The sequence below is a fragment of the Ornithorhynchus anatinus genome, chromosome 17, assembly GCF_004115215.2.
Source record: "Ornithorhynchus anatinus isolate Pmale09 chromosome 17, mOrnAna1.pri.v4, whole genome shotgun sequence".
Lineage (NCBI taxonomy): Eukaryota > Metazoa > Chordata > Mammalia > Monotremata > Ornithorhynchidae > Ornithorhynchus > Ornithorhynchus anatinus.
The window spans coordinates 32,114,661-32,141,154 of NC_041744.1; the positions used below are offsets into that span (position 1 = coordinate 32,114,661).

General features: G+C 42.5%; 2 protein-coding genes across 10 annotated transcripts in view; both read right to left on the reverse strand.

The window, feature by feature from the left end:
• RIOX2 (ribosomal oxygenase 2) overlaps nt 1-5,684 on the reverse strand; it is a 74,235-nt gene extending 68,551 nt beyond the window's left edge. For both annotated transcript variants that reach the window (XM_007657358.3, XM_029081996.2), the window contains exon 1: nt 5,546-5,684. The gene's annotated coding sequence lies outside the window, so the exon portion shown is untranslated. The remainder of the gene's footprint in view (nt 1-5,545) is intronic.
• A 2,228-nt stretch (nt 5,685-7,912) lies between these two features.
• On the reverse strand, nt 7,913-20,499 carry CLDND1 (claudin domain containing 1). 8 transcript variants are annotated; one of them, XR_003765738.2, is made up of 7 exons: nt 18,019-18,097; nt 14,405-14,683; nt 13,509-13,619; nt 12,717-12,854; nt 10,726-10,950; nt 8,961-9,043; nt 7,913-8,261 (listed from the first exon to the last, which is right to left on the reverse strand). XR_003765738.2 is itself a non-coding variant. In XM_029082477.2 (6 exons), the coding sequence occupies exons 1-5, from the start codon at nt 18,026-18,028 to the stop codon at nt 10,730-10,732; spliced, it is 759 nt and encodes a 252-aa protein (XP_028938310.2). In that variant the 5' UTR covers nt 18,029-18,097; the 3' UTR covers nt 7,913-8,261; nt 10,726-10,729. The 8 variants fall into 8 exon arrangements, 7 of the variants coding, with proteins under 7 accessions (XP_028938310.2, XP_028938312.1, XP_007655545.1 ...); XM_029082477.2 differs by lacking the exon at nt 8,961-9,043; XM_029082479.2 differs by lacking the exons at nt 7,913-8,261; nt 8,961-9,043; nt 18,019-18,097 and adding an exon at nt 20,481-20,499 and having other exon boundaries at nt 9,253-10,950.
• Nucleotides 20,500-26,494: the final 5,995 nt, after the last annotated feature.

A 26,494-nucleotide genomic window follows, 5' to 3' on the forward strand; every position in this document is an offset into this window, starting at 1 on the left:
CCATTTTCCAGATGAGGTAACTGAGGTACATAGAAGGTGAGTTACGTGGCCAGTGTCACACAGCAGACAAATGATGGACCTGGGATTAGAACCCATGATTTTCTAATTCCAAGGCCTATGTTCTATCCACTATGCTATGCTGCTTCCATACTTCCACACAGAAGTTGCTTGGGTGTTTTGCTGTCTTCCATTCCCCTCACATTTCCTGAATGGTCATTTACAATGTGTAGGAGCAATACTAGGAACTGTTTCAGCTCAAATTGAGCCTTTTCTAAGACTTCAAATTGATATCAATTTGAGGTTTTATTTAAAGAAGCTATGTGCCATGTCTGGGGAGAGAAAACTAGTTAGTCAACCAGCTGAAGAGAATATAAGATGCAAATGAGAGTGAGAAATGTATTTTCATAGGTGTTGATACTTGGCAATGACACAGTACATTCTGACATCCTTTAAAGATAGAATGTTTGACATTCTGAGCAGTCTTGGAGAGAAAGAATGAATTAAAATCATGAGTCAGAGCCAATTAAAATGTGTTTATGCTACAGTCAATGGAAAACAATAAATACTATCGATTGATTCTGGTATTATTGAAACAAGTGCTAATAATAATAGTACTACTTGTTAAGCACTTTGATACTCACCCCAGAACTTATGTACCTAGCCTTACACTCTACTTTTCCCCTATTTGCAACTTAATGCCACCCTACCCCACCCACCCCATAGACTGTCAGCTCCTTGTAAGCAGGAATTACATCTACCAACTCTATAACATTGCACCTTCCCAAGAGCTTAGTACAGTTCTCTGCAAACAGTAAGCATTCAAAAAATACCACTGATTGACTGACGTACCATGCACTCTACAAAGGCTTTGAGTAGGTACAAGATAAATAGGCCAGGCACAGTCACTATCCCACACAGGGCTCACAGTCTAATTATGAGGGATGACAGGTGAAGGAACTGTGACACACAAAACCCATACAACAGGAAAGTGGAAGAGCTAGCCTTAGAACTTAGGTCCTCTGACTACTAAGCCATGCTGCTTATGCTAGAGATTGCTACAGACTTCCCAACCCTTCTCTATTTCCTCAAGACAGCAAGAATTATGCACTGCAGTCACTCTAGGTCTACCAAGAACTCAATAGTATTGGTATTTTTTAAACACATACTATGTGTCAAGCACTGTCCTAAATCCTGGAGTAAATGCAGATTAAATCAGAACAGACACAATCCTTGCCTCTCCCAAATGCAGTTCACAGCCTAAGTAGGAGGGAGACCAGGTACCAAATTCCCATTTTACAGAGAGAAGGCTAAGGCACAGAGAAGTTAAGTGACTTGTCCAACGACCTGCAGCAAGTAAGTGGCAGAGCCAGGATGAAAACCCAGGTCCTCTGACTCCCAGGCCTGTGCTCTTTCTACTAGGCCGTGTTGTTCTAGATGTGTCTTCTGCTTTTCCCTTATCTACCTCCTTTGTTCTATGTTTCTGCTTAGTGAATTTTTTTTCTATCTACATGTCCCATATCTACTATATTTACAAGGCTGATTTTCCTGTGCAGGCATCAGGTACTTCTCACCAACTGTCATCTGTCCAACATAAGGACTAGGGAGAAAGTTAGCCCAACCAAGCCTGAGGCAGGGGACCGGTGACAAGCCAACAGTTTCCAGCTCCTCACCCAGCCAGAGCATTCCCTAGCCTTCCCTCCTCTACTCCCCAAGGCCTGCTTCCCTCATGCAACTGCCACTACAGCTACAGCTCTAGCTCCTTCCCCCCACCCACCTCCTGTCATTAACAGGAATGTTCATTCAATCATATTTATTGAGCGTTTACTGTGTGCAAAGCACTAAGCGTTTGGGAGAGCACGACATAAGAAACAGATACATTCCCTCCCCACAACGATCTCACATTTGGTCTCGTCAGTCCCGTGCCCCCTAATCAACTGTAAAGTTACTTATTCTTTCTACTTCCCCACAAAACCTAGTACATTGATCTGTATATAAACATGGGTTTTGAAGTTTGTTTTTCTTGATCTTTCTAGAGTAGATTTCGTCTTATGACCTCTATGTTCCCACAGCAAATTTCACAGTCCAACCATTGTGGGCAAGGTTCTATGCAGACAGAATGTTTATGAAGCCACACACATTTTCACACTAGAGCCTGTTCTGGATACCCAGACATCTACATGCCGGTTCAAGAAACTGCACCTACCACTAATATGACCAGCTATTTGCCTCGTTCTGCTGCTATAAGATTCCTTATCTGCTTGTTTGTGAGACAGAGGGGTGGACTTTTGTTCTTGGATATTTTCATCCTCCCTCATCTGCTACCAGAGTAAAGGCGGCAGCAAAGCAGGGGTGAACCTAAGCCTAAAAGTTTAGTAGTGTGGAAACCAGAAAAAAAATCACTCAATACTGAATTAACACTAACTGTGGGAACCAAAAAAATCCCAGAACCAAAACACAAACACAATTAAATAGAAGGGGCATTCTTATTGGTACCATCAAATCTGAGCATGTAAATGAAACAGCTCATCTAGTGGCAGCATGGATGCAGACAACATGCCCTATTTCATTTTTTTCAGGTGGCTGGTTCAGAACCTGCCCTGAGGTGGTACCCCTCTGTTACTACCTGTTGGTTAATATGAACATATTTGGAATGTTTACCCTGCTTAAATTACTCAGAGTTGGGGGGTGGGGAGCAAGGGAAGGAATGGCATTTTAAAAGATAATTTGCTTTAATGGACCTCAGGTAGCAAGCTGAGACATAGAAAAACACTGGAGGTGTTTGTCTCTTGGTTAATAGTATGAGAAAAGTTAATTGTACTTTAAATTGAATTAGCCTTTAAAGATACCAACCCACTGAGAGGAATGGAAAAAGTTTGCACCTCACTGCCCCATTTCGTGGGTGTCCTTTTACCAGGTGAAAGCCCTGGCTTTGGGATGAAAAGTTAAAGAGCAAAATCAATGTAGTTAAATTCTAGTTTAGATCCCCGCCTAAAAAGTGAACTGGAGAACTGGAAGAAGACATACATGAAGTAGCAGTCAGCAAGTCTTCTGGCCAATCAGGTTTGTTGAGCAGTCTAGAGGGTAGAGACTATAATCTGAATATATAATAGGCAGTTCCTAAAACCAGAAAATGATTACCCCTTTTGGGAAATCATAATTTTTCTATCTCTAGGTCTAGTTTATTCAGACTCTTTGTTGCACTAAACCTAAACATTCAAACTGAGAAATTTTATGTTGTGCCAGGGAGAAATAATAACCTTTTGGCAGTTTCCATCTATAGGGACCAGCTGCACAATATATGAAACCCTGATTCAAATTTCTATATTTGAAATTGTATGATCTCCTTTTATAAAGTTTCTAAGAGAGTTATTTACTAAGCACTTGCTACATGCTAAGCACTGGGCTGAGAACCAGAGTAGCATAAAATTGGATAATCTCTGTCCTATTTGGGACTCATAAATTAAGAGATTGGGCAGAGCAGGCACTTCATCGCCATTTTACCAAGGAGGTAACAGACCTAGAAAAGTTGTGACTTGCCCAAGGTCACAGCAGGGCAGACACAAAGCTGGGATTCCTGGGTCTCCTAACTTCTAGACGGGTGAATTTGCCACTGCACCATACTTGAAATGTAACCGCATGAAGTTTCCCCTGCCCTCCTCCGCTATGCCATATAGATTTAATTGCAAATATGACATTTATTCATACTCTAGATGCTGATTTGGATGTTTTTCAGCTGGCATTACTTGCAGCTTCACCCATCTCTTCCAACAGTCCTGGAAGAGGCTTTTTTTTTTTTTAACCAGGCAGGCTTTTAAAGCCTATCTTTTACTTAGTACAGTCATGTAAAACCCATTAAATTGTGGCCAGATCTAGTGGAACATTCATATACTTGGTAATTCATGCCTTTTAAAGAACCAAGCTCTTCAGCACTTTCAAATTGATAAACACTAAACCCACATCCTGTCACCCCTTGCTGGGGGGGCGGAGGGGAGCCAATACAAGTACCTAGCCTGCCTAACTTCCTATTGTCTTTTACTCCATATTCTAACCTGAAAATGGAGAGCACTAATGACCCTGCCGAACAGGGGCCTGTGAGTTCTTCCCTTTAACCAGGAATTCACAGCTAAGTGCTTCCTATGTGTTAAGGACTGATTTAAGTGCTGGGGTAGATACAAGCTAATCAGACTGGAGCCAGTCCCCGTTTCATGAGCTGCGCACAGTCTAAATAGGCAGTACAGATAAATTAAATGACTTGTCCAAGAGCAAGCAAAAGGCAGAGGCAGAAATAGAACCTAGATCATCTTTTACCACTAGGCAGAACCCTATAGTTTGGTTTAAAAAAAGTACATGCTAACAAAAATGGTTAAGAATTATTTTACCCCATTCCAGAACCTTGAATCTCTAAAAAGACATTAGGAGAGTTGTGACAGCTAGACACCTTCTTAGTCTCTAAGCCACATTTTTAGTCTCTTCCATAAAAACCTTGAGAGCCAGGTGAAATGCTAAAGAGGACTTTATCACCGCAACGATAAATAACTTAATAGGATTGACCTATTAGAAAATCTCTAGCTCAGGGGTAAAAGAACTCTGCCTCTAGGATTTGGCAGAATGGGGAATTCCTCCCTGTTCAGTATCAACCTCCCTTTTTCTCCTGCTCATAAAGTGTGAGAAGGGGAAACAACAAGCGTCTTCACTTGTGCATGTGGCCACAATTGCCTGCAATTGTTTGTTAATTGGTTAAGACTGTGTTCTTTCCAGCACAGTTTCCTTCATTGGCCAAAAAACTGAGACAGAAAAAAAAAGTTGGCAAGAGACAAAGCCCAAGTGTTTTAAAGACAAATGAAATAAAACTTTTAGATGATTAACTCTTCACTTGAACACTTGATTTAAAATTACTTTGCAACAGGATAATCACACATCACAATATAAATTGGATAGTATTAGAAATTGATATTTGAATTTTTCAAATATGCTATGGTCTCCTAAAGAGTAGAGGGGCTGGACAGGTTCACTTTTTGAGTAAACTGGCCCAAAGTAGTTTAAGATTAGTGCTCTTCCAACTCTTAAACCAGCAAAACACCTACTGTTCCTTTGCTATTTGTATAACTAAGCAATCCATGCTCATTTCATTTTTTTAATCTGGGGGGCAGGCAAAAAAGAGTGATTGCAACCACACAGCAATACATATTTTAAATTATCCTGAGCATGTCGAGAAGACCCTCTCTGGATTTTAGGAGAAAGTTAAAAATGACCTGTAAGGATTTACTGGGCCACATACACCATTAGGCAAAAGCAAGCATGTTGCATTTGTAATATGTCTTGGATAGTGGCAAGCCATCTCTCTTCCCAGAAACATAATGAATGTATCCATATGGGACAAAAGTGAGGCCACATTTAAAATTATTCCTAGAATCCACTTACTTCATAAAGGCACTAACCCAATTTGCCTCACCAAGACCAGTGAACAAAAAGAGACTAGCTGCCACATTTCAATCTCATTAACTCAGACCCCATTCATTAGTAATAGTTCAGATGTGGCACATACCTTCTATTTCTTCTTTTTGCCCTCTTGACTGCTACCAACAAAAGGCAAGTTATGATTTAGAAAACAAAATTTTGATTCTCACTATGTTTCACAATGTCTGGGTTAACCTGCAAGGCCAGACGAAATAGAATGAATACAGAGAATCAAAGGGAACCTGGCAAGGGGAGGAGGGACTGAGGGAGAAGTCATTAGAGATCTTCCTTTCCCCAGCTGTCCTACAGACTCTTAAAGAGATAGTCAGAGAAGGAATCTTGACCAGTAGCAAGTGTAGGACAATACACCCAAATTAATAAAACTACATTTTAAAATTTCTTCTGTAGTCATTAATTTTCTCCTTAGTCCAAATTAGTCAAGTACTTATATAGTACATTTTCATTCAGCAGAGTTGTGTGATCCTAGACCTGGTCCGCTGGGCAGGTTTGGAGTAAGATTGGGGTTTTGTGCATTTTTCCTGATTGGCCTGAGAGGGCTCCCAGTTGATAGCTACTGCAATCACCTGCTTGCCTGGATCTGAGGCCTGCCCTTTGGCCACCTGCTAGATGGCAGGTTTTATGTCTGGGTTTGGAAAAGGCTAAAATACTGTGTCAATCACCATGGCTATATTGAAGTCAGGATCCCCAGGATGGCTCAGAGCAGGGCTAGTGGTATGTAGTTCCATTCATGTTTTTTAGGGATCCATTTCTTCCCCTCCAGAAAATAGTTTATGGTACAAACCCTGGCCATTTCATGGTTAGACTATCAGTCTCCTCCTTGATCTCCCTGCCTCCAGCCTCTCCCCTCTCCAATCTCCAGGCTGCTGCAATGGATCATCTTCCTGCAGCGTTGTTTGGTCCACATCCCTCCACTGATTAAAATCTCTCATTAGTTCCATGTTCCTCCACATCAAAAATTATTTAATACGAGGAACAGCATGGCTTGGTGGAAAGAGCACGGGCTTCGGAATCAGAGGTCGGGAGTTCTAATCCCAGTTTTGCCACATGACTGCTGTGTGACCTTGGGTAAATCACTTATATTCTGTGCCTCAGTTACCTCCTCTATAAAATGGGGATTAGGACTGTGAACCCCATATGGGACAGGGATCGTGTCCAACCTGCTTACCTTGTATCTACCCCAGTGTTTAGAACAGTGCTTGGCACATAGTAAGCGCTTAACTTCGCTCTTCTGGTACTAACCTTCTCACTGTGCCTCCATCTCTCCTGTCTCACTAGCAACTCCTGGCCCATGTTCTACCTCTGGCCTGGAATGCCCTCTTTCCTCAAATCCACCAGACAATTACTCTCCCCTCTTTCAAAGCCTTACTGAAAGCACAGCTCCTCCAGGAGGCCTTCACAGACAGCCTCACTTTTCCTCATCTCCCATTCCCTTCTGTCTCTCCCTAACTCACTCCCTTTGCTCTCCCCCCTTCTCACCCCATAGCACTTACACATATATCTGTAATATTATATTGATGTCTGTCTGCTTGTATTGATGCCTGCCTCTGCCCCCGCGCCCCCACCCCCAGACTGTGACTGTGCCCCAGACAATTTCGCTGTGGGCAGAAATTGTCTCTACTGCTGTACTGTACTTTCCCAAGCACTTAGTACAGTGCTTTGCACACAGTTAGTGCTCAATAAATACAATTGAATGACTGAATGAACAAATACCACAATTATTATGATTTACTTCAAGGCTCTCCATCAACTCCATACATAATTACTCTCTTCACCTGCTATTTCCAACCTACTCTCTTCATTCCTCCCATGCAAACCATACCTCACTCTCCTGGCCTGTCCCCTTAATCACGCTGGTCCCCTGCTTTGGGATTCTGTCCTTCTCCCCAAATACAAAGATCACAGTCCTCCTTATACTCAAAAATCCACTGGACAGTCCACCTCCTCAAACATGACTTGCCCAGTTAGGATTTATCTAACTCTAGAATTTAAGCACATATCTATTACTACCCTCAGCACTTATGCATATGTTTATTCAGTGATCTTGACTACTCTATTCATAAATATTTTATTATTGCTTCCCCTCTTAGACTGTGGGCTCCTTGTGGGTAGGAAATAGTTTGTTTTATACTTCTGAAGTGTTTAGTACTGTGAATTTTATACTGTGGGTGTTCAACAAATGCCATTGCTCCTACTACTACTTCCTGATTCTGTCTCAGATATTAGGTGTCACAGACGATATTAGGTAGCTTCCCACTGTGGGGATTTTCCAATTTCTTTTTCTTTCGAAATGTCTTCCAAAAGACATCTGCTCCAATGCAGATACATCCTATAAAGTAAATTATCTGTGGTACATATGTAAGTGGAAAAAAAAAATTCCTATAAGGTATCACTTTCCACATTTTCCCTAACAAAACTTTGCCAGAGCACCTTGAAATAAAAGTTGAATTTTATATCCTTTTATTTTCTCTGCCCATTCTTTCCACTATTAATAAGCAATGAAACAGCCAAAGGGAGGTATAGGAGGAAGCACAAAAACAAAGCACCTATGTAATATGTGAACTGTGTAATTATCCCTTAAGTAATAGAGAGTTGACTTCAGCAGTATGGCGTTGTGACCTTAAAGAGGTAACTTGTTTGTTTCTTCAACAGAGAACACAAATATCCACATGTCAAATTACTTAATTGGGAACTGGCCACATAACCATTGGGCATGGTGCTCACCAAACATCTTGAGATTGTCTTGTGGCTTATAAAGTATTAATGGCAGAAGTGCACACAGCTTCCTAGAAAAGAAAACCACAAAGTGAAAGGATAGGATAATGCAATAAAAAATTCACCAGGAGAAAAATAATCATGTGCATCTCCCCTCTCCTTTCACAGCTGACAGTCTACCATTCCTCCCCTCCCAACCCACTCAAAGCCTTACTAAAATCACATCTTCTCCAAAAGGCCTTCCCCAACTAAGCCCCCATTTCCCCTACTCCCTCTCCCTTTGTCACTAACTTGATATTTTCACTACTTATTGCACCTGCATACATATCTGTATTTAATGTCCATCTATCCGCAATATTCTAAGTGCCTTGTGTTTAGGGAATGGGTCTACCAACTCTATTGTATTGTTGTATTGTATTCTTGTATTGTTGTATTGTATTCTCCCAAGTGCTTAGTAAAGTGATCTGCATACAGTAATGATTAAGGATAAATTGTATCAGACTCATCCTTATGATTAATACCACGTGAGGTTGATGAGCAAAAAGAAATCTAATTTAGCACTTCCTCTACTGTTTGAAAAATATAATGATGAATTGATCAGTTATCTTTTAAAGCATTAATTGGTCAGTTATCCTTTTTCTACCCATATAGGACTGCTGCAAGAATGAGTCATTTAAACACTTCAGAATTTGGAGAACCATGTTTTAAGTGGATGATTCATTGTATATGGACAAATTTAGTTTTGACAAGTCAAACACGACTGATCGTACCTAGTAGGATGTTTCCTCTTCAGAGTTAATTCAAACTGCTCTATCAATTGTGCTGTTTGAATTTTGAATTGCACTTTCTGTGTCTGGAAACAGGAAGAGCAAAAGGCAGATGAAACAACTGTTTGAGTTGGATTCTGATCCTATATTGATTTTGAAAATGTAAGAAAATATGGGTTTTTGTGCATTTGAAGACAAAAATGGCATTCTTCGTGAATAACGTTAGTTTAAGCAAGGTCCAGGTATTTGTTCATTTTTAACTCTACATTTACACCAGAATGAAAGGAAACTTGTATACTTCAATGACATTGTCTAGTCAGTTTTGCATTTTTTTAATAACAGTTTTAGGATATGGTAAGAAATGACAGTACATTTAAAAAACCCTGCTCTATGTTACAGAAGTGAAATAAATAAATAGGATTTAAAACATCAAGGTTTATACACAGATTTATAAAAAATAATTGAATTATAGGAAATAAAAGCAAAGATGCCTGTGAAAGATTTTGAGGAGAAAAGGCACCTTGTTCCATCAGAAGAGACAATAGATGCAGTTTGAATTAGATCACCAGCCCGTCAGTCCTTTTGGTGTCCTTTTTAGCTCTGATGAACAGTCCAAGGGAGACTTTCCAAAAGAAAATTAAGCTGACACAGGATGTTGTGGTGTCACTCCTTCCTTACACTCATAACCCCAAAAATTGTTTCAAGAGACTTAGCTGCATCAACTTTCTTTAACAGTCACACAGAGAAAAGTGTGTGTGCGTGCGTGCGCGCACAAATACGTGCTTGGGAATAGTAAATTCAGACCATTTGTGGTCATCTAAGATTTCACTGAAGTCTTTAAGTATAAAAGTTAACCTTCCTATATTTGATTAATTCCAGTCCTAGTAAAGTTTCATATTTAAATAAGTCTCAGAATCTCAGCAAAAACTCTTCTTTTACTGCCTGAAAGCGGTATTAAGTGCTTCATTACAGTGCTCTGCACATAGTACTGATTTGTGTGCATGAAGTACAATTAAGCATCCATATTCAATCTCAAAGATAAAATGTCTGGGAAGATCTAGATATCTTTTCCCTGCTTTGAAAATGTTTGTAGGGTTTATATGATGTTTGAAAATGGCTCTATTTCTGGATGACTGATGGTGCAGTCTCCAAAGAAAGCTTTAAGATGTGCCTCTTCAAGGAAAGACTGCAGGAAAATTTTTAGAACTGGAACTTCTAGATAAATTCTGCTAGACTGCTCATTTCATTAAGTCGAGCCCTATGGTTTTGCCACTTACTGAGTGTGTTTTCTGTCTCTAATGGTATTCTGTTCATCAATTAATTGTGCACTTCTCCAGTCCATTTTCTCTTCTCTAGACCTTGTCTAGAGAAACCAGTGTGAGTCTATCCGGGTCAATTTTAGGTACTCCAAAGTTACGATGGGTGAAATCTTCAAGACTACCATACAAACATCAAGTAAATTTTATTTTTAAAAACCCTGTTCAAATCCTACATATTTATGGCCAGAGAAATGATGATCAGTAAGGTTACCCAATGGTTTTCATAATGAGAATATGCCCTTCTCTTTGCCTGACCAAAAAAAAAAAAATTAAAATTAAAAATTAAAAAATATGAAGAGGCAAGAGTGTTTCCTCATAGAAAACCAATAGCCAAGAAAGAAAACAACCAAAGGAAGAAGGGAGAGAAGGGAAAAGGAAAAGGAGTGACATTTATAATATTAACATTAAAAACAATACTGTAAAATGGCAAATTGGGATTAGTGAAGCACCTGTCTATGCCACTCGGTATGCCTTCATTAGTGTGTATTCTTTTCGGTTGGTGCGGGCTGCCCAGATGAAGAGGGCAGCAGCCATGAACTGCAAAGGGGCCGAGACACAGGCTAAGCAGAAGGACCAGCCAAATTCACCCTTCACATTTTCAGGCAGGTGCAACTTCTGGTGGAGCAGCTCAATTCCAGCCACGTAACAACATACTGAGCCCAGGGTACATAGACCTAAGGGAAGGAAAGACATTTGGAAGGTCATATAACTGAAATCTCAAGATTCCAAAAGGCGAGAGTCCAAAAGTTCCCTGGACAAAGCTGACAAACCACAGCTCTCCCTGTGTTCAAAGCCCTCATAAGAATCACCACAACCAACAAACTTTCCCTGATTAATTCCCATCTCCCAAGTTATATTATCTGAGCATCCTCCCTAATATTTATGAATTTATTTTTGCTCTTCCTCTGCATTTGTGTGTATATGCATCATCAACTGTACAGTCACTTTCAGATTACACTATTTGTAAATATTTTCATGTCTGCCTCCCCCAGTGTGCACACTTCCTGTGGGCAAAGAACATGCCTTGTGCCACTTAACTGACATATTTAATCTGACAAAACCCTCACATCTCTAAAATCTACCCTATCTTCTCCAAACTGCTACCAGGCTGATCCAAGCACTTATCATATCCTGCTTTGACTTCTGCATCAGCCTTCTCACTGATCTCTTTGCCTCCTGTCTCTCTCCACTCAAGTCCATACTTCACGCTGCTGCTGGATCATTTTTCTAACAAACGGCTCAGTCCACATCTCCCCATCCCTCTAGAACCTCGAGCTTACAATGTGCGAGGCACTGTTCTACATGCTAGGGTAGATACAAATTATCAGGTTGGACACAGTTCCTGTCCCGCATGGGACTCACAAGCTTAATCCCCATTTCATAGACAAGGTAACTGAAGCCCAGACAAGTGAAGTGACTTGTCCAAAGTCATGCTGCAGACAAGTGGCGAAGGCAGGATTAGAACCCAAGTCCTTCTGACTCGCAGGCTCATACTCTATCCACTAGGCCATGCTGCTTCTCTTCTGCATCCAGTAGAAATTCCCTACCGACAGCTTTAAAGCACTAAATCAGTTCTAATAATAATAATTTTAATAGTAATGGTACTTGTTACATGCTTACTAAGTGCCATGCACTGTACCAAGTAACAGGGTAGATAAAAGATAAGGGTACACAGTCCCTGTCCCACATGGAATTTACAGTTGAAGTAAGAGGGAGTATGAATTAATCCCCACTTGACAGAAGAAACGTAAGGCACAGAGAAGTGACTTTTCAAGGTCACACAGCAGCAAGTGGCAGAACTAAGATTAGAACCCAGGTCCTCCAACTCCTAGGCCTATGATCGTTTCATTTGGCCATGCTGCCTCTCCCCTGCATCTTACCTCACTGATTTCCTACTATAACCCAGCCTGAACATTTTGCTTCTCTAAAACCAACCTACTCACTATGTCTAGAGAGGTCATCTATACAGCCCTCGATCTCTTGCCCATATCCTTCCCTCTGGCCTGGAATTCCCTCCCTCTCTCATATATAGCAGACTACCATTTCCAAAGCCGTACTAAAATTATATCTCCTCCAAGAGGCCTTCTCCTTACCTGCTCTCCCTTCTGCATCCCCTATGGACTTGGATCTGAACCCTTTAAGTACACTTGTTACTCATCCCACCCTCATCCCCACAGCGCTTATTTAAATACCTGTAATTTATTTTAATGTCTGTCTCCTCGTCAGATTAGAAGCTCCTCGTGAGCAGGGAAGATATCTACCAGTTCCGCTGTACTGTACTCTCCCAGTGTTCTGCCCACAGTAAGTGTTCAATAAATACCATTGACTGATTGAGCTTCTGTTGAACTTTGCCAAGCACTTAGTTCAGTGCTTTGCACCCCATGGGAGCTCAATAAAATACTACTGCTGAAGCAGAGCGATAGCCTTTGATAACACCTACCTGCAAGAAAATGGAGGACACCGGTGGCAATGGTAGGGTACAGACTTCGGCAGGCACAAGCACATAGTCCTATCAGAGCCCCAAAGCACATTAAACCTAAACTAACAAAGGGAAGGAGGAACTGGCAACGCCAAAGATCTAAAGGATAAAAAAACAACAACCACAAAATCATGTTAAAGCGTTCTCCGAGATGTTAATTTCTTACATCATAATCTTCATAATCTTCTAAAACACATCTTTTTACCTCCAAGAGCCCCAAAATATACTTGAAGACTGCCTAACTCAGAAGGAAAAGAATCAAAATTTAATCCAGCAAAGAGAAAAATACTGGATTTTTCAGGTGGACCAAACTAACCTGTGGCTTTGGGCTCAGTGATACACCATCTCCACAATCCCACTGTGCCATTGTATCGAGAAAGCCAAATTCTAAGGGACTATTTGTCTAATAGTTCAAAGGAAGTATTCTGAATTCCAGGCTATTCTCATGGAAACTCGTCCAGTGATGCTAGTGAGATTACCTGGTTTAACAATTCATGCTGCACACCTCTTCCCACTTTTCTCTTTTCTGGACCCTGTCCCTCAAACCTAACCCAATATGCCAAGGTGCCTATAAGATCCTCAAAGCGTAAATAGTACACAGGTGAAAACCAACTGCCTCAGCTTAGACGTAACCACTAAAGTTTAGCTTCCCCCTGGTCCCAGCATAATCTCTAAATACCGGGTAGACCACAGACTAAGAAAAGTCATTTTTCTCTTCTTTTCCGTGCCTTCTGCCCCAAACAAGACACTCACAGGTCCGCAGAAAGTCAGTCTCAGTATTATGGTTGCCAGGCTCAACAAACTTCTCCATGAACTGGTATGACAGTGGAAAGCTGTTGCAGTGAGTGATCATGTCAGGTGGTTCTGGAAAAAGGAACGACAATCACTGCTTGTTCTGTTCACCCCAAACATTTAATTTAATGCTTTTTTCAACTGTTTTTTGAGCAACGGGGAAAGTGCCTGAAAATACCAGCATAATTAGAGGCTAGCTCTATATTTAGATGTTTTCTTTTCCATTCCTGGCTTTAACCTTCAATTTGGGGGAGGAAATTCAATTTGGAAATTAAGAATGAGCCATCTTGGGATAGATATTAAGTATTATTTGGTCCTGTATTTTAAAAAAGTCTTAATATACACTTTACAGTGTTCTGTACCCTTATCCAACTATTATTCACCCACTGAAATCCATGCTCCAGCAGGAGCAAGATTGGAAAGGACTGTAAGCTTGTTGTGGGCAGAGAATGTGTCTGTTAAATTGTTGTATTGTACTCTCCCAGGCACTTATTCAGTGCTCTGCACACAGTATGTGCTCAAGAATATGACTGATGGACTGACGAGAGTGAGAGTGGTGCTGAACATACTACTGGCAGGATACTCCATCTCTCCTCAGAGGTTTTTGGTCCTGAAGTCGCAGGACCAACATCAAACAAATCAGTCAATCAACCAACTAGACTATGTGCTTGGGAGAGAACATATAGATAGGAGGCACAAACTCTGCCCTCAAGGAGTTCATAATCTTCTAAAACACATCTTTTTACCTCCAAGAGCCCCAAAATATACTTGAAGACTGCTTAACTCAGAAGGAAAGGAATCAAAATTAAAACCAGCAAAGAGAAAAATACTGGATTTTTCAGGTAGACCGAACTAACCTGTGGCTTTGGGCTCAGTGATACACCATCTCCACAATCCCACTGTGCCATTGTATCGAGAAAGCCAATCAGTGTAAGTCTTCTCATCAGCTTCGGTGGATAATTCCTCCTGGAGGTTTTTGTTCAAATCGCTAAAGTTCTCTGGAGCTGGGGTGTGATACTCATACCAGAAATCTGTGCCAATTGAGGCTGCCATATATATGGTGGAAATGAGGCTGAGAACACAGGCAATTACTAGGGCTGTAGCAAAACGGTTATCCATTCTGGCACTCAGGTGATCTACTTTCAAAACAAGAATGAAAAAGAAAGGCGGAGAATTGAAGTTACTTTCTGTGACCCTGAAAATTTGGTTCCTATATGTTCCTAATCGATGATGGTATTTGTTAAATGCTTATTATGTGTCAAGCACTGTTTTAAGCACCGGGGTTGATACACTCAAATCAGTTTGGGCACCTTTCCTGTCCCACATGGGGCTCACAGTCTTAATCCCCATTTTACAGATGTGGGAACTGAGGCACAAAGTAACGTGTCCAAAGTCACACAGTAGACAATTGGTAGAGTCGGGATTAGAACGCAGGTCCTTTTGACTTCCAGGCCTGTGCTCTATCCACTAGGCTATTCTACTTCCCTTTACTTTGTGCATATCACTACTAAGCATCTGAAAGAGTACATCAGAGTGACCAAAATGACACCTGCCTTCAAGGAGCCATCAACCTAGAGCGCACCAACGTTCACTGCATCATTGTTTTTCCCAGGGCTAAATTAACAATGGTGTTAGATCTCAAATTGTGGGTAGAGAAAAAATATTTGACTACCTTCCCCCTTGTGACCATTAGGGATAGAGAATTCAATACAGAAGTTTCTAATTAGAAGGCATTTCAAACAAAAGCCATCATCAAATTGTGAGTACACACCCACATACAGTATTATATAAATACAGTCCCTGTCCTTCAGAACCTTATCTAGCTATAGGAAAGAGGGTAAGGCACACTTGAGCATGCACAAGGGGATTGGCATGTAGATGTTCATCTAAATACCCTGTGTAAATATGACAACACAGAGTATGACTAGTTAATGGCTAAAATTGAATGCAAGCTTTGTTGTTTTACATGATTTAAGGAGCGTGAATATTGAAATCAAGAACTGGTTAGAAAAGCAATTTATTTATATTAGTGTCTGTCTCTTCCTCTAGACTGTAAGTTCCTTGTGGGAAAGAAATGTCTCTCATGTGGTTATACTGTACTCTCCCAAGCAATTAGTACCCTGCTCTGCACACAGTGAGTGCTCAATAAATACAATCAGAATTCAACTGGGGAGGGCTTCGTGCAAGAAACTGGGTTAAGTTTCAGGACTCCGAAGAAGAAAGGGAGGGTGCTTTGGTAATATGGAGATGGAGGCTGTTCCAGAAGTAGGGAGGCCAATGATTCAGTAAGCATACCTCTGTATAATTATATTAGATGTCAATACCCTTTCTAATTTCTTTAGTTTGCAAACCAGGTCAGCCTGCCTATTCCTTCAGCCCTCTCCTGGTCCCCATCTATATGAGTTCCAAATTATTACCTTTACCCAAATGCCCAGTCATATTAAAATTAAAAGAATAAGCTTTCAGCCTGAGGCAGGACTCGGTTGAAGTGGAGACCAGTGGCAGTGAATGACTAAGGTGAATGGAGCAGAGTCAAAGTCTGAACACAGAAAGGTGAGCGCACAAAGGGCCATGAAACATCTCACAAAGAAGGGCAATTAGAGGCAGCAACCTGGGATTACCTAGCCATAAAGATGGGAAGTGACTCAGACCAATTGCAGTAATTAACATTCACCCCGTTTCCTTGTGTGTTTTCCTACTTTTTCATCCCGGGTTCCCAAATGACCTTAAAAGATCTAGGTGCCCAGTCCAGTGTCCAGCTACCCTGGGGGTACTCAATAACTGTTTGATGAGGAGAAGGACCATGTGGAAAGGTCGGGGAGGGGAGACTCCCCCAGCCACAAGGGTAAAGTGCTAGGTCTCACTCCTTGTGGGTGTCTGCCTGTGTGTGTGTATAGAAGTATATATGTGCTTGTGTGTGTACACGTATGTGTGTGTTCATCCTTAATAATAATGCTATTTGTTCAGCGCTTATTATGTCCCAAGCACTGTTCTAAGGGCTGGGGTAGATACCAGGTAATCCGGTTGTCCCACGAGGGGTTCAGAGTCTCAATCCCTATTTTCCAGAGGAGGTAACTGAGGCCCAGAGAAGTGGAGTGACTTGCCCAAGGTCACACAGCAGACAAGTGGCCGAGTCGGGATTAGAACCCACGACCTCTGACTCCCAAGCCAGTGCTCTTGCCACTAAGCCATGCTGCTTCTCTCCAACCTTAGATACTAATAATAATGACAATAATAATAACGATGGCATTTGTTAAGCACTTACTGAGCCAAGCACTGTTCTAAGCGCTGGGGTAGATACAAAGTAGTCCCACGTGGGGCTCACAGTCTCAATCCCCATTTCCCAGGTGAGGTCACTGGGGCCCAGGGAATAATAATAATAATAATGGCATTTGAGAAGCGTTTACTATGTGCAAAGCACTGTTCTAAGCGCTGGGGAGGATACAATAATAATAATGATGGCATTTGTTAAGCACTTACTATGTGCAAAGCACTGTTCTTAAGTGCTGGGGAGGATACGAGGTGATCAGTTGTCCCACGGGGGGGGGGCGGGCATTTTACAGATGGGGGTCACTGAGGCCCAGAGAAGTGAAGTGTATATTCTGAACTGTCCATTCCAAGCACTTAGTCCAGTTCTCTGCACATAGTAAGCGCTCAATAAATACTATTATTTAGAAGCATTATTATTATTATTTAGAAGCAGCATGGCTCAGTGGAAAGAGCCCGAGCTTGGGAGTCAGCGGTCATGAGTTCGAATCCCAGCTCTGCCGCTTGTCAGCTGTGCGACTGTGGGCAAGTCCCTTCACTTCTCTGGGCCTCAGTGACCTCATCTGGAAAATGGGGATGAAGACTGTGAGCCTCATGTGGGACAACCTGATGACCCTGTATCTCCCCCTTCGCTTAGAGCAGTGCTCTGCACACAGTAAGCGCTTAACAAATACCAACATTATTATTATATGTATTTTATATATATAAAATACACATATATTTATATAACACATATATATATATATAAAACACACATATTATTCCACTTGTCAGCTGTGTGACCTTGGGCAAGTCCCTTCACTTCTCTGTGCCTCAGTTCCTTCACCTGTCAAATGGGGATGGAGACTGTGATCCTCAAGTGGGGCCACCTGATGACCCTGTATCTCCCCCGGCGCTTAGCGCAGTGCTCTGCACATAGCAAGCGCTTAACAAATACCAACATCATATATATATAACGCATAGGAAGCGCTTAACAAATACCAACATCACTATTCTTATGACTACTGAATGAAGTGACCGGCCCAAAGTCCCGGGGCGGGCGGGGGGGATTAGAATCCACGACCTCTGACTCCCCAGCCCCGGGGGGGGGGTCATTGAGCCCCGCTGCCTCGGGCATCCTGGGGGTCCCGGGGGCTCACGTAGAGGGGGCAGCTCGCCCTGCCTAGGCCCCGCCGCCCCGCACACGGCCTCGGGCAAGTCGCACCTCCGGCCATCGGGGAATCGCTCCTCGCCCCTTCGCCATCGCTCGACCGCCCGATCGACCGACGGCCTTCGCCGGCGCTCACCTCACCTCCCTCGCCGCCGACCGCCCTGGAGCCTCCTTCTCCTCCGCCCTCTCCGGCCAGTCCTTCCCCGCCCTCCGCGCGCGCGGGGGCGTCTGGGAGTTGTAGTCTTGGGGGAGGCGAGGCAGCGGCGGGGAGCCAGGGCGGGGCCGGAAGCGGGATCTCGGCGCGCTGAGCACACTGGGAGTTGTAGTGCCCAGACACCCGCCGGCCTCAAGCCACCCTTTCGAGGCGGTGGTGCTCGGCCTCATCTAGTTGGACTTTCTGTATTTAGAGTTAAAAACAGATGTCCCTATATTGTATAGAGAACACACATATTATATATTCATTCATTCAATAGTATTTATTGAGCGGTTACTGTGTGCAGGAGCACTGGACTAAGCGCTTGGAATGGTCAAATCGGTAACAGATACAGTCCCTGCCCTTTGACGAGCCTACAGTCTAATCGGGGGAGACGGACAGACAAAAACAGTAGCAATAAATAGAATCGAGGGGATGAACATCTCATTAAAACAATAGCAAATGAATAAAATCAAGGTGGTGTACATCTCATTAGCAAAATAAATAGGGTAATGAGAATATATACAGTTGAGCGGATGAGTACAGTGCCCAGTGATTTTATATATAAAATATATATATATATATATGTGTGTATATATATATCTTCGAATCCCAGCTCTGCTGCTTGCCAGCTGTGTGACTTTGGGCAAGTTCACTTCACTTCGCTGTGCCTCAGTTTCCTCATCTGTAAAATAGGGATGAAAACTGTGAGCCCCACATGGGGCAACCTGAATGCCTTGTCTCCCCCTCCCCCCCGCCCCACCCATTGCTTAGAACAGTGCTTTGCACATAGTGAGCACTTAACACTTTTGTCAAGGGTCAGTCACAAAGCCGTGCCATAATTGCTCTAATAGGGATGCTGTGTAAGAGATATGACTTGTTAGGATGGACTGCCTCTGAGTTACATTTTAAACATCAAATACCACCCCAGAATTCCTCTGTAAATCAGCAGTTCCAGATTCACCCTGTCTGGCTTCTCTGTCAACCGTACTAAGGAAGACTCACATCAAGAATGACTTATGAGTGTTGGTTCAGTTGAACTCAGGGTCAAGCACCTGTGAGAAGGAATTGACTATAAGCCATAGCGGCTTGCACAGCTTGAGAAGCTCCATGGCCAAGCGAAAAAAGCACGGGCCTGGGAGTCAGATGACCTGGGTTCTAATCTCCACTCTGACAATTGTCTGCTGGATGACCTTGGACAAGTCACTTAACTTTTGTGCTGCAGGTTCCTCATCTGTAAAATGGGCATTAGATACCTATTTTCCCCTCAAAACTTAGACTATGATCCCAGGTGGACCAGGCACTGTGTGCAATCTGCATATGCTGTACCCACCCCAGCACTTAGGTTTGTGCTTGACAGAAACTAAGCACTTACCAAAACCACAATCATCATCATTCTTGGGCAGGGAACATGTCAATTTGTTATTCTCTCTCTCTCTCCCTCTCTCAAGTGTCTAATTAGAGCTTGTTGTGGGCTGGGTGTCTGTTATACTCTCCCAAGCGCTTAGTACAGAGCTCTGAACAAAGGGTCTGGGTCCCTAGAGAGCACCCCCCCAACCCTCCAACTCCCAAACCTCAGCTACTTGCAATTTTCATCCTGCCCTATTATATCTTACCATAGAAACCTGCAAAAAAAAAAAAAAAGGATTTCCCAAACTTTCCAGGTCAGATGAAGTAGAGGAAGTTCAGTAGAATGGTGATTAATAACAAATTCTAATTGTTCCAGTAAGCAGAAAGTCCCCTGTAGTCTTCTGGATTTTATTGGATTTGTCCATCTATTTATGCAGACAAAACTTCCTAACCATTTACAATTACTTTTGAAAAAAAAAACACTCTAATATATTAATTTACTGCTGACATCTCAGATTGAGGAAACTAAAAATGTATACATAATGAAAGAATTTTTAAAACTGCCTGTTTTAAGTGCTAATGCTCAGGAGGTAAAATTCATTCTGAGACTTTTTCCTCACTTAAAAATTAATGTCAGCACACTGCGTAAATTTTGGATATTCAATGAGCCTCTTTTTTTTTTTTTAAAGCAATGATAGAAAAAGATGGAAAATATGAAGGGATCGTGATCCATTGTATTTTACAGGGAAAGAATATTATCAGTAGAAAGTATAATTATCTGAAGGAAAACCTTTAGATAATAGTGTTACAATATTGTCCCAGTACAACTACACCAAAAAAGTGTGATGAAAACCTTTCTATGGTATATTGATTTGAAAATTGCCTTCAACTTGCCAGAAAATATTGTTTCAAAAAACAGTAATTCATCTTAAATATATAAAGTAAAAATATTGGGAGTACCTTTAAAGCTTACCTCCAAATAGTTTTTAAACATGGTGACAGGCTCCATATCTGAATGGGGTTGAGGGCAGGGAAACAGTGAGAATAAAGAGATAGAAATGAGGTTAATTATTATTATATTTGTTAAATTATCATTCCGTTCAAAGCAATGTATTAAGCATTGGGATAGGTACAAGTTAATCAGGTCGCATGCAGTCCCTGTCTCACTGGAGGCTCACAGGCATGAGGAGAAGGAGAACAGGTACTGAATTTACAGATGAGGAAAATGAGACACAGAGAAGTTAAATGGCTTGCCTAAGGTCACATAGCAGGTATGTGATTAAGGCAGAATTAGAACCCAGATCCTCTGATTCCCAGGCCCATGCTCTTTTTACTTCGCTACACTGCTTCTCAAGATTGGAGAATTTTGAGGAAAAAAGTCCTGGTCCTTGGAAACCACACAGGCAGGAATTATACAGTAGAATTTTGAAAAAAGCAAAAATGAGACCAAGACCCTAGAGATTAAACTTTTAAGGATGAACACTCCAACATTAGTGCTACTAAGATGCCTACTGTGATAACTGATAAAGGAAAACAGTAAACAAAAGCGGGAAATTCATGCCAAAAAGATTGAAACACATGATACCCACACAAGCTGAGCAGTTATTAGAACAGGCTAGTCAGGAAATAACAAAAGCTTCACCTACCAGCCTGTTGAAATGTTAGTGAACTCTTTTGAATTTTAATCAAATGATAAAGAATCAACACAGAACATATGTTTCCCCATGATTTAATTCAATGCATTATTGTTTGTAATGTGACTTAAGGATGAGGGGATGCAGTTGACTATGTACCCTGGGTTCTGCATTCTCGTCTCACACATGGGCCATCCTGTGCAAGAAACTGCTAGAATCTAGCCTCAAGCTCTACTTTTCTTTCTACAGTAGCCACATGTACCATTCTCCAAGACACAGTGTCTTATGATATTTGATATGTGCTTATTAGTGTGCCAAGCACTGTACTAAACAGTGGGGTAGATACAAACTAATCAGGTCGGGCACAGCTCATGTCCCACATGAGGCTCACAGTCTCAATCCCTGTTTTACAGTTGAGGGAATTGAGGCACAGAGAAGTAAAGTGACTTGCCCAAGGTCAGATGGCCCACAAGTGGCCGAGCCAGGTTTAGAACCCAGGTCCTTTAACTCCCAGGCCCCTGCTCTTTCCGCTAGGCCACGCTGCTTCCTTACTTCTACAGTGGTGTTTAGTCATTGCAACGACACATTGCAGACCACAGCAAGAGGATGGGTGGCTCCGTGAGAGCTAAACCATCTCGCAGCTGTGGCCACTGAGAATCACAGTCGCAGGCTGGGCAACAGCAGCCATTTGGTCTGAATAGCTTACTTGGTAAGAGACTTTGAAATCCTAACACAGAAGAATTCTCCCAGTTGATTGCCTAATTATACTCTTTCCCTTCTTTTCTGCTCCTCTCTACTAGTTTGGCTAGGTTCCATTTTAACATTTTAACAATAAACTCAATGACATTTATTGAGTGCTTACTATGTGTGTAGAGCAGTGTACTAAATGCTTGGGAGAGTACAATATGACAGAGTTGGGTAGACACATTTCCTGTCCATAATGGAGTTTATAATCTAGAGAGTTGTGTACAGATTCAAAACAGAGAGACGCTTTAGTACAAAGGCTCTAGGAGGTCCCAGCCTAGAACCCGGCGGACCCTGAGTCTACCGTTTCCTGGGGGTTTGAATGATTAGCTCCCCTGGAACCACCCAACAGCAGGCAGACACATACACATGCCTCCAGAACCACCAACTTGTCCTCTGTTCCTAGGGCTAGGCCTTGGAGTTCCCGACCAGAGGGGATCTCTCCCAAGCACCTTCCTGGTCCAAATCCACAACCACGGGCCCGAGTTGGCATCAGATAGTCTCCAGATATGGTGGAAATCTGGCTCCCAAGAGACCTGAACATTTCCGGAGCAGAGAGAAGTGCGGGTCTTGCATCAGTCTTAACTACTCTCTTGCACATAGCAAAGTAACACCCCTTTCCCATCTTTCCCAGCAGTATCTTCAGAGGAGACCTCCTCCCTCCTCGCAAGTGCCAGCCCCTCCACCTGTGCTTCGGACCTCATTCCTGCTCATCTTATAAAAATTATTGCCCCTTCCTTCCTCCCCTCCTTAACTTCCATCTGCACTCTCAAATGGCTTCTTCCTTCACACATGCCCATGTCTCTTCCATCTTAAAAAAAAAAAAACCTCTCGAACCCACTTCCCCATCCAGTTATCATCCTATCTCCCTCCTACCCTTTCTTTCTAAACTCCTAAAATGAGTCATCTACACTTGCTGCCTTGAATTCCTCAACTCCAACTCTCTCCTGGACCCCCTCCAATCCGGCTTCCATCCCCTTCACTCCATCGAAATGGTCCTCTCAAAGGTCACCAATGACCTCCTTCTTGCCAAATCCAAAGGCTCCTACTCCATCTTAATCCTCCTTGACCTCTCAGCTGCCTTTATCACTGTTGACCATCTCCTTCTCCTCAACATATTATCGCACCTTAACTTCACTGACTCAGTCGGCTCCTGGTTCTCTTATCTCTCTGGCCATTCATTCTAGGTCTCCTTCGTGAGCTCCTCCTCCCCCTCCCATCCTTAACTGTAGGGGTTCCTCAAAGGTCAGTTCTTGGTCCCTTTCTGTTCTCCATCTATACTCACTCCCTTGCTGGACTCATTCGGTCCCACGGTTTCAACTCTCTTGTCTACCCAGATGACACCCAAATCTACATCTCCTCCCCTGTTCTCTCCACCCCCTCCAGGCTCGTATCTCCTCCTGCCTTCAGGACATCTCCACCTGGATGTCCGCCTGCCACCCAAAACTCAACATGTCCAAGACTGAACTCCTTATCTTCCCTCCCAAACCCTGTCCTCTCCCTGACTTCCCCCTCACTTTGGACGGCACTACCATCCTTCCCATCTCACAAGCCTGAAACTTTGGTGTCATCTTTGACTTGGCTCTCTCATTCACCCCACACATTCAATCCGTCACCAAAACCTTTACAACATCCCCAAGATCCACCCTTTCCTCTCCATCCAAACTGCTACCTTGCTGGTACAAGCTCTCATATTATCCTGACTGGATTATTGCATCAGCCTCCTCTCTGATCTCCCATCTTGTCTCTCCCTGCTCCAGTCTATAATTCATTCCGCTGCCCGGATCAAGTTTCTACAGAAACATTCTGGGCATGTCACTCCCCTACTCAAAAGCCTCCAGTGGTTGCCTATCAACCTTCACCTGAAACAGAAATTCCTCACTCTTGGCTTCAAAACTCTCCATCACCTGGCCCCCTCCTACCTCACCTCCCTTCTCTCCTTCTACAGCCTGCCCCGTACACTCCTCTCCTACTAACCTTCTCACGGTCCCTTGTTCTTGCCCGTCCCACCATCAACCCCTGGCCCACATCCTACCACTGACCTGGAATGCCCTCCCTCCTCACATCTGCCAAACTAACTCTCTTCCCTTCTTCAAAGCCCTGAGAGCTCACCTCCTTCAGGAGGCCTTCCCAGACTGAGCCCTCCCATTTCCTCTGCCCCTCCTCCCCGACATTCCCCCTACTCCCTCCCTCTGCTCTATCCCCTTCCCCTCCACACAGCACTTGTGTATATTTGTAAATATTAGTTATTACTCTATTTTATGAATGTGTATATATCTATGATTCTTTTTATCTTGATGGCATTGATGCCCGACTACTTATTCTGTTGTCTTTCTCCACCTTTTAGACTGTGAGCCCGTTGTTGGGTAGGGATTGTCTCTATCTGTTGTCCAACTGTACATTCCAAGGGCTCAGTACAGTGCTCTGCAAACAGTAAGCACTCAATAAATATGATTGAACACCATCAGCAATGAGGTTTTTGAAGATGAAGGTCAATGACATGACTTTATATTCTGCAGGTAGAGGACTGAGAATGGGGATGTGACCAAATTTCATCAGGTTGTGAATTTGGACTCTCCTCAATTCATGAGGAGGTCCTCTGAGAAAAGTAATCAAGTGAATCAATTTTAGACATTTCCTTGAGTCAGCTAGTTAAAAGACCAGCTGCTTGGATTCGATTGAGTCGTTGCAAAACCTAGTCCTGATGCAAATTCTTACTTTAGCCATTTTTCACACCTCTCAACTATTTACCAAAGTGAATTCCTGGTACACTTGGGTTTGTAGAAGTTCTCAGGCTTAAAGGAAAAAATGGGACCCTGTAAAGTTTTAGAAAGTCTGAAACCTAGTTGGAGTAGGGATGAATAAGGAGAAGAGACAAGGCAACCAACTCTGCTGTACTCTCCCAAGCTCTTAGTACAGTGTTCTGTACATAGTAAACACTCAACATATACGATTGATAATGAATAAGAAAAGGAGGAGAAGGTGCTAACAATTCCTTGCGGGGTAAATAAGAAGGAACCCAGGCAGAGGATTTGAGGGGGTAAAAAAGCAGAAGTTGTGAAATGTGAAGAGCAAAAACTTTTACATCTAAAAACGAAGCGGGATCTGGGAAATTTAACTCAATGCCCACAAGAGGTTTTGATTGCAAGCTACTGTGGGTAAGGCAAAACTGCAAGGGGTTGGCTATGAGGTAGGTTACTATTAAGGTCACATGTCTTGAGAAGCAGGATGGCCTAGTGAATAGCATGAGCCTGGGAATCAGAAGGACTTAGGTTCTCATCCCGGCTACACTACGTGTCCACTGGGTGACTGGGTGTCCGCTGGGCAAGTCACTTTATTTCTCTGTGCCTCAGCTACCTCATCTGAAAAATGGGGATTGAGAGCTTGAGCCCCATGTGAGACAGGGAGTGTGTCCAACCTGCCTAACTTGTATCTATCCCAGTGCTTAAAACAGTGCTCGGTACTTAGTAAGCACTGAAATACCATAACTACTATGTCTTCCAAGAGGCCTTCCTGATTAATGCCTCTTTCCCCCAAACTCCCTCCCCCTCCACACATTCCAGACTACTATCCTCTCCATCTCCAGTGCATCATTAAGGTCACAACTCCTCCAAGAGCCCTTCCCTGTTTAAGCTTTCTTTTCGCTGGCTCGCTCTCCCTTCAGCATCATCCATATAGTGGGATCTTTGACATTGGGACCTTTGATATTCGCTCCACCTCCAACCCCTCAACACTTATCTTTATATTATATATTATAAATTACTTATTTGTTCATATTAATGTGCATCTTCCCCTCTAGACTGTAAGCTAATGGGCAGGGAACGTGTCTACTAATTCTGTTGTACTCTCCCAAAGGCTAAGTACAGAGCTTTGCACATAGTAAGTGCTCAATAAATGTCATCAATTGATTGCTCTGCACAATAGCAAGAGTTCAATAAGTACCATTGATTGATTGATATTAGCCTGTTACTACTGCACACAAATAGGTTGAAATGCTAGTTTTGATTCCAATTGATGACACTAAGCTAGATAAAAATGGAAGTTTTTCCAGGTTTTTAGGCAAGAGCTGGAATTGAAGTGAATTGAAATGGAGAAAGCTGATTGGGCAGATAGAGTCATATGTTTTTTGGCGGCTTTATGAGGAACCAAGACTTGTTCTAGGAGGTGAGCAGGGGAGAGAAGGATAAAAAGATATACATCTTCAATTTCTTCCCTAATCATGTGGATTCCACAGAAGTCATAGCCCCATCATCACCACTCCCTGCCTCAAATTGGGTAAAGAAAACAGCAACCTGGAGATTAGATTAGTTTGAAAGACTGTAGAGCCCAGATAAGCAGAGTAGAGGTTCAGAAAATAAATAATTCACTTCAATTTTAGTTTCTGCTACATCCCTACCCATTTCATAGAACAACTTTATAAACTTGAAAAGAATGCTTCTCCTTTAAGATCACGTAAATGAAGATAACCACAACCTCAATTAGATCACACCAAAGCACCAATTAGAGTCCTTTTTTGAGACGCTTTTTTTTTAAAAAAAAAAAAAAACAACCTGTACCTATAAGAGCTAAGAGCCTTGAGGGGCAGGGAAGCCCAACACCATGCAATAAA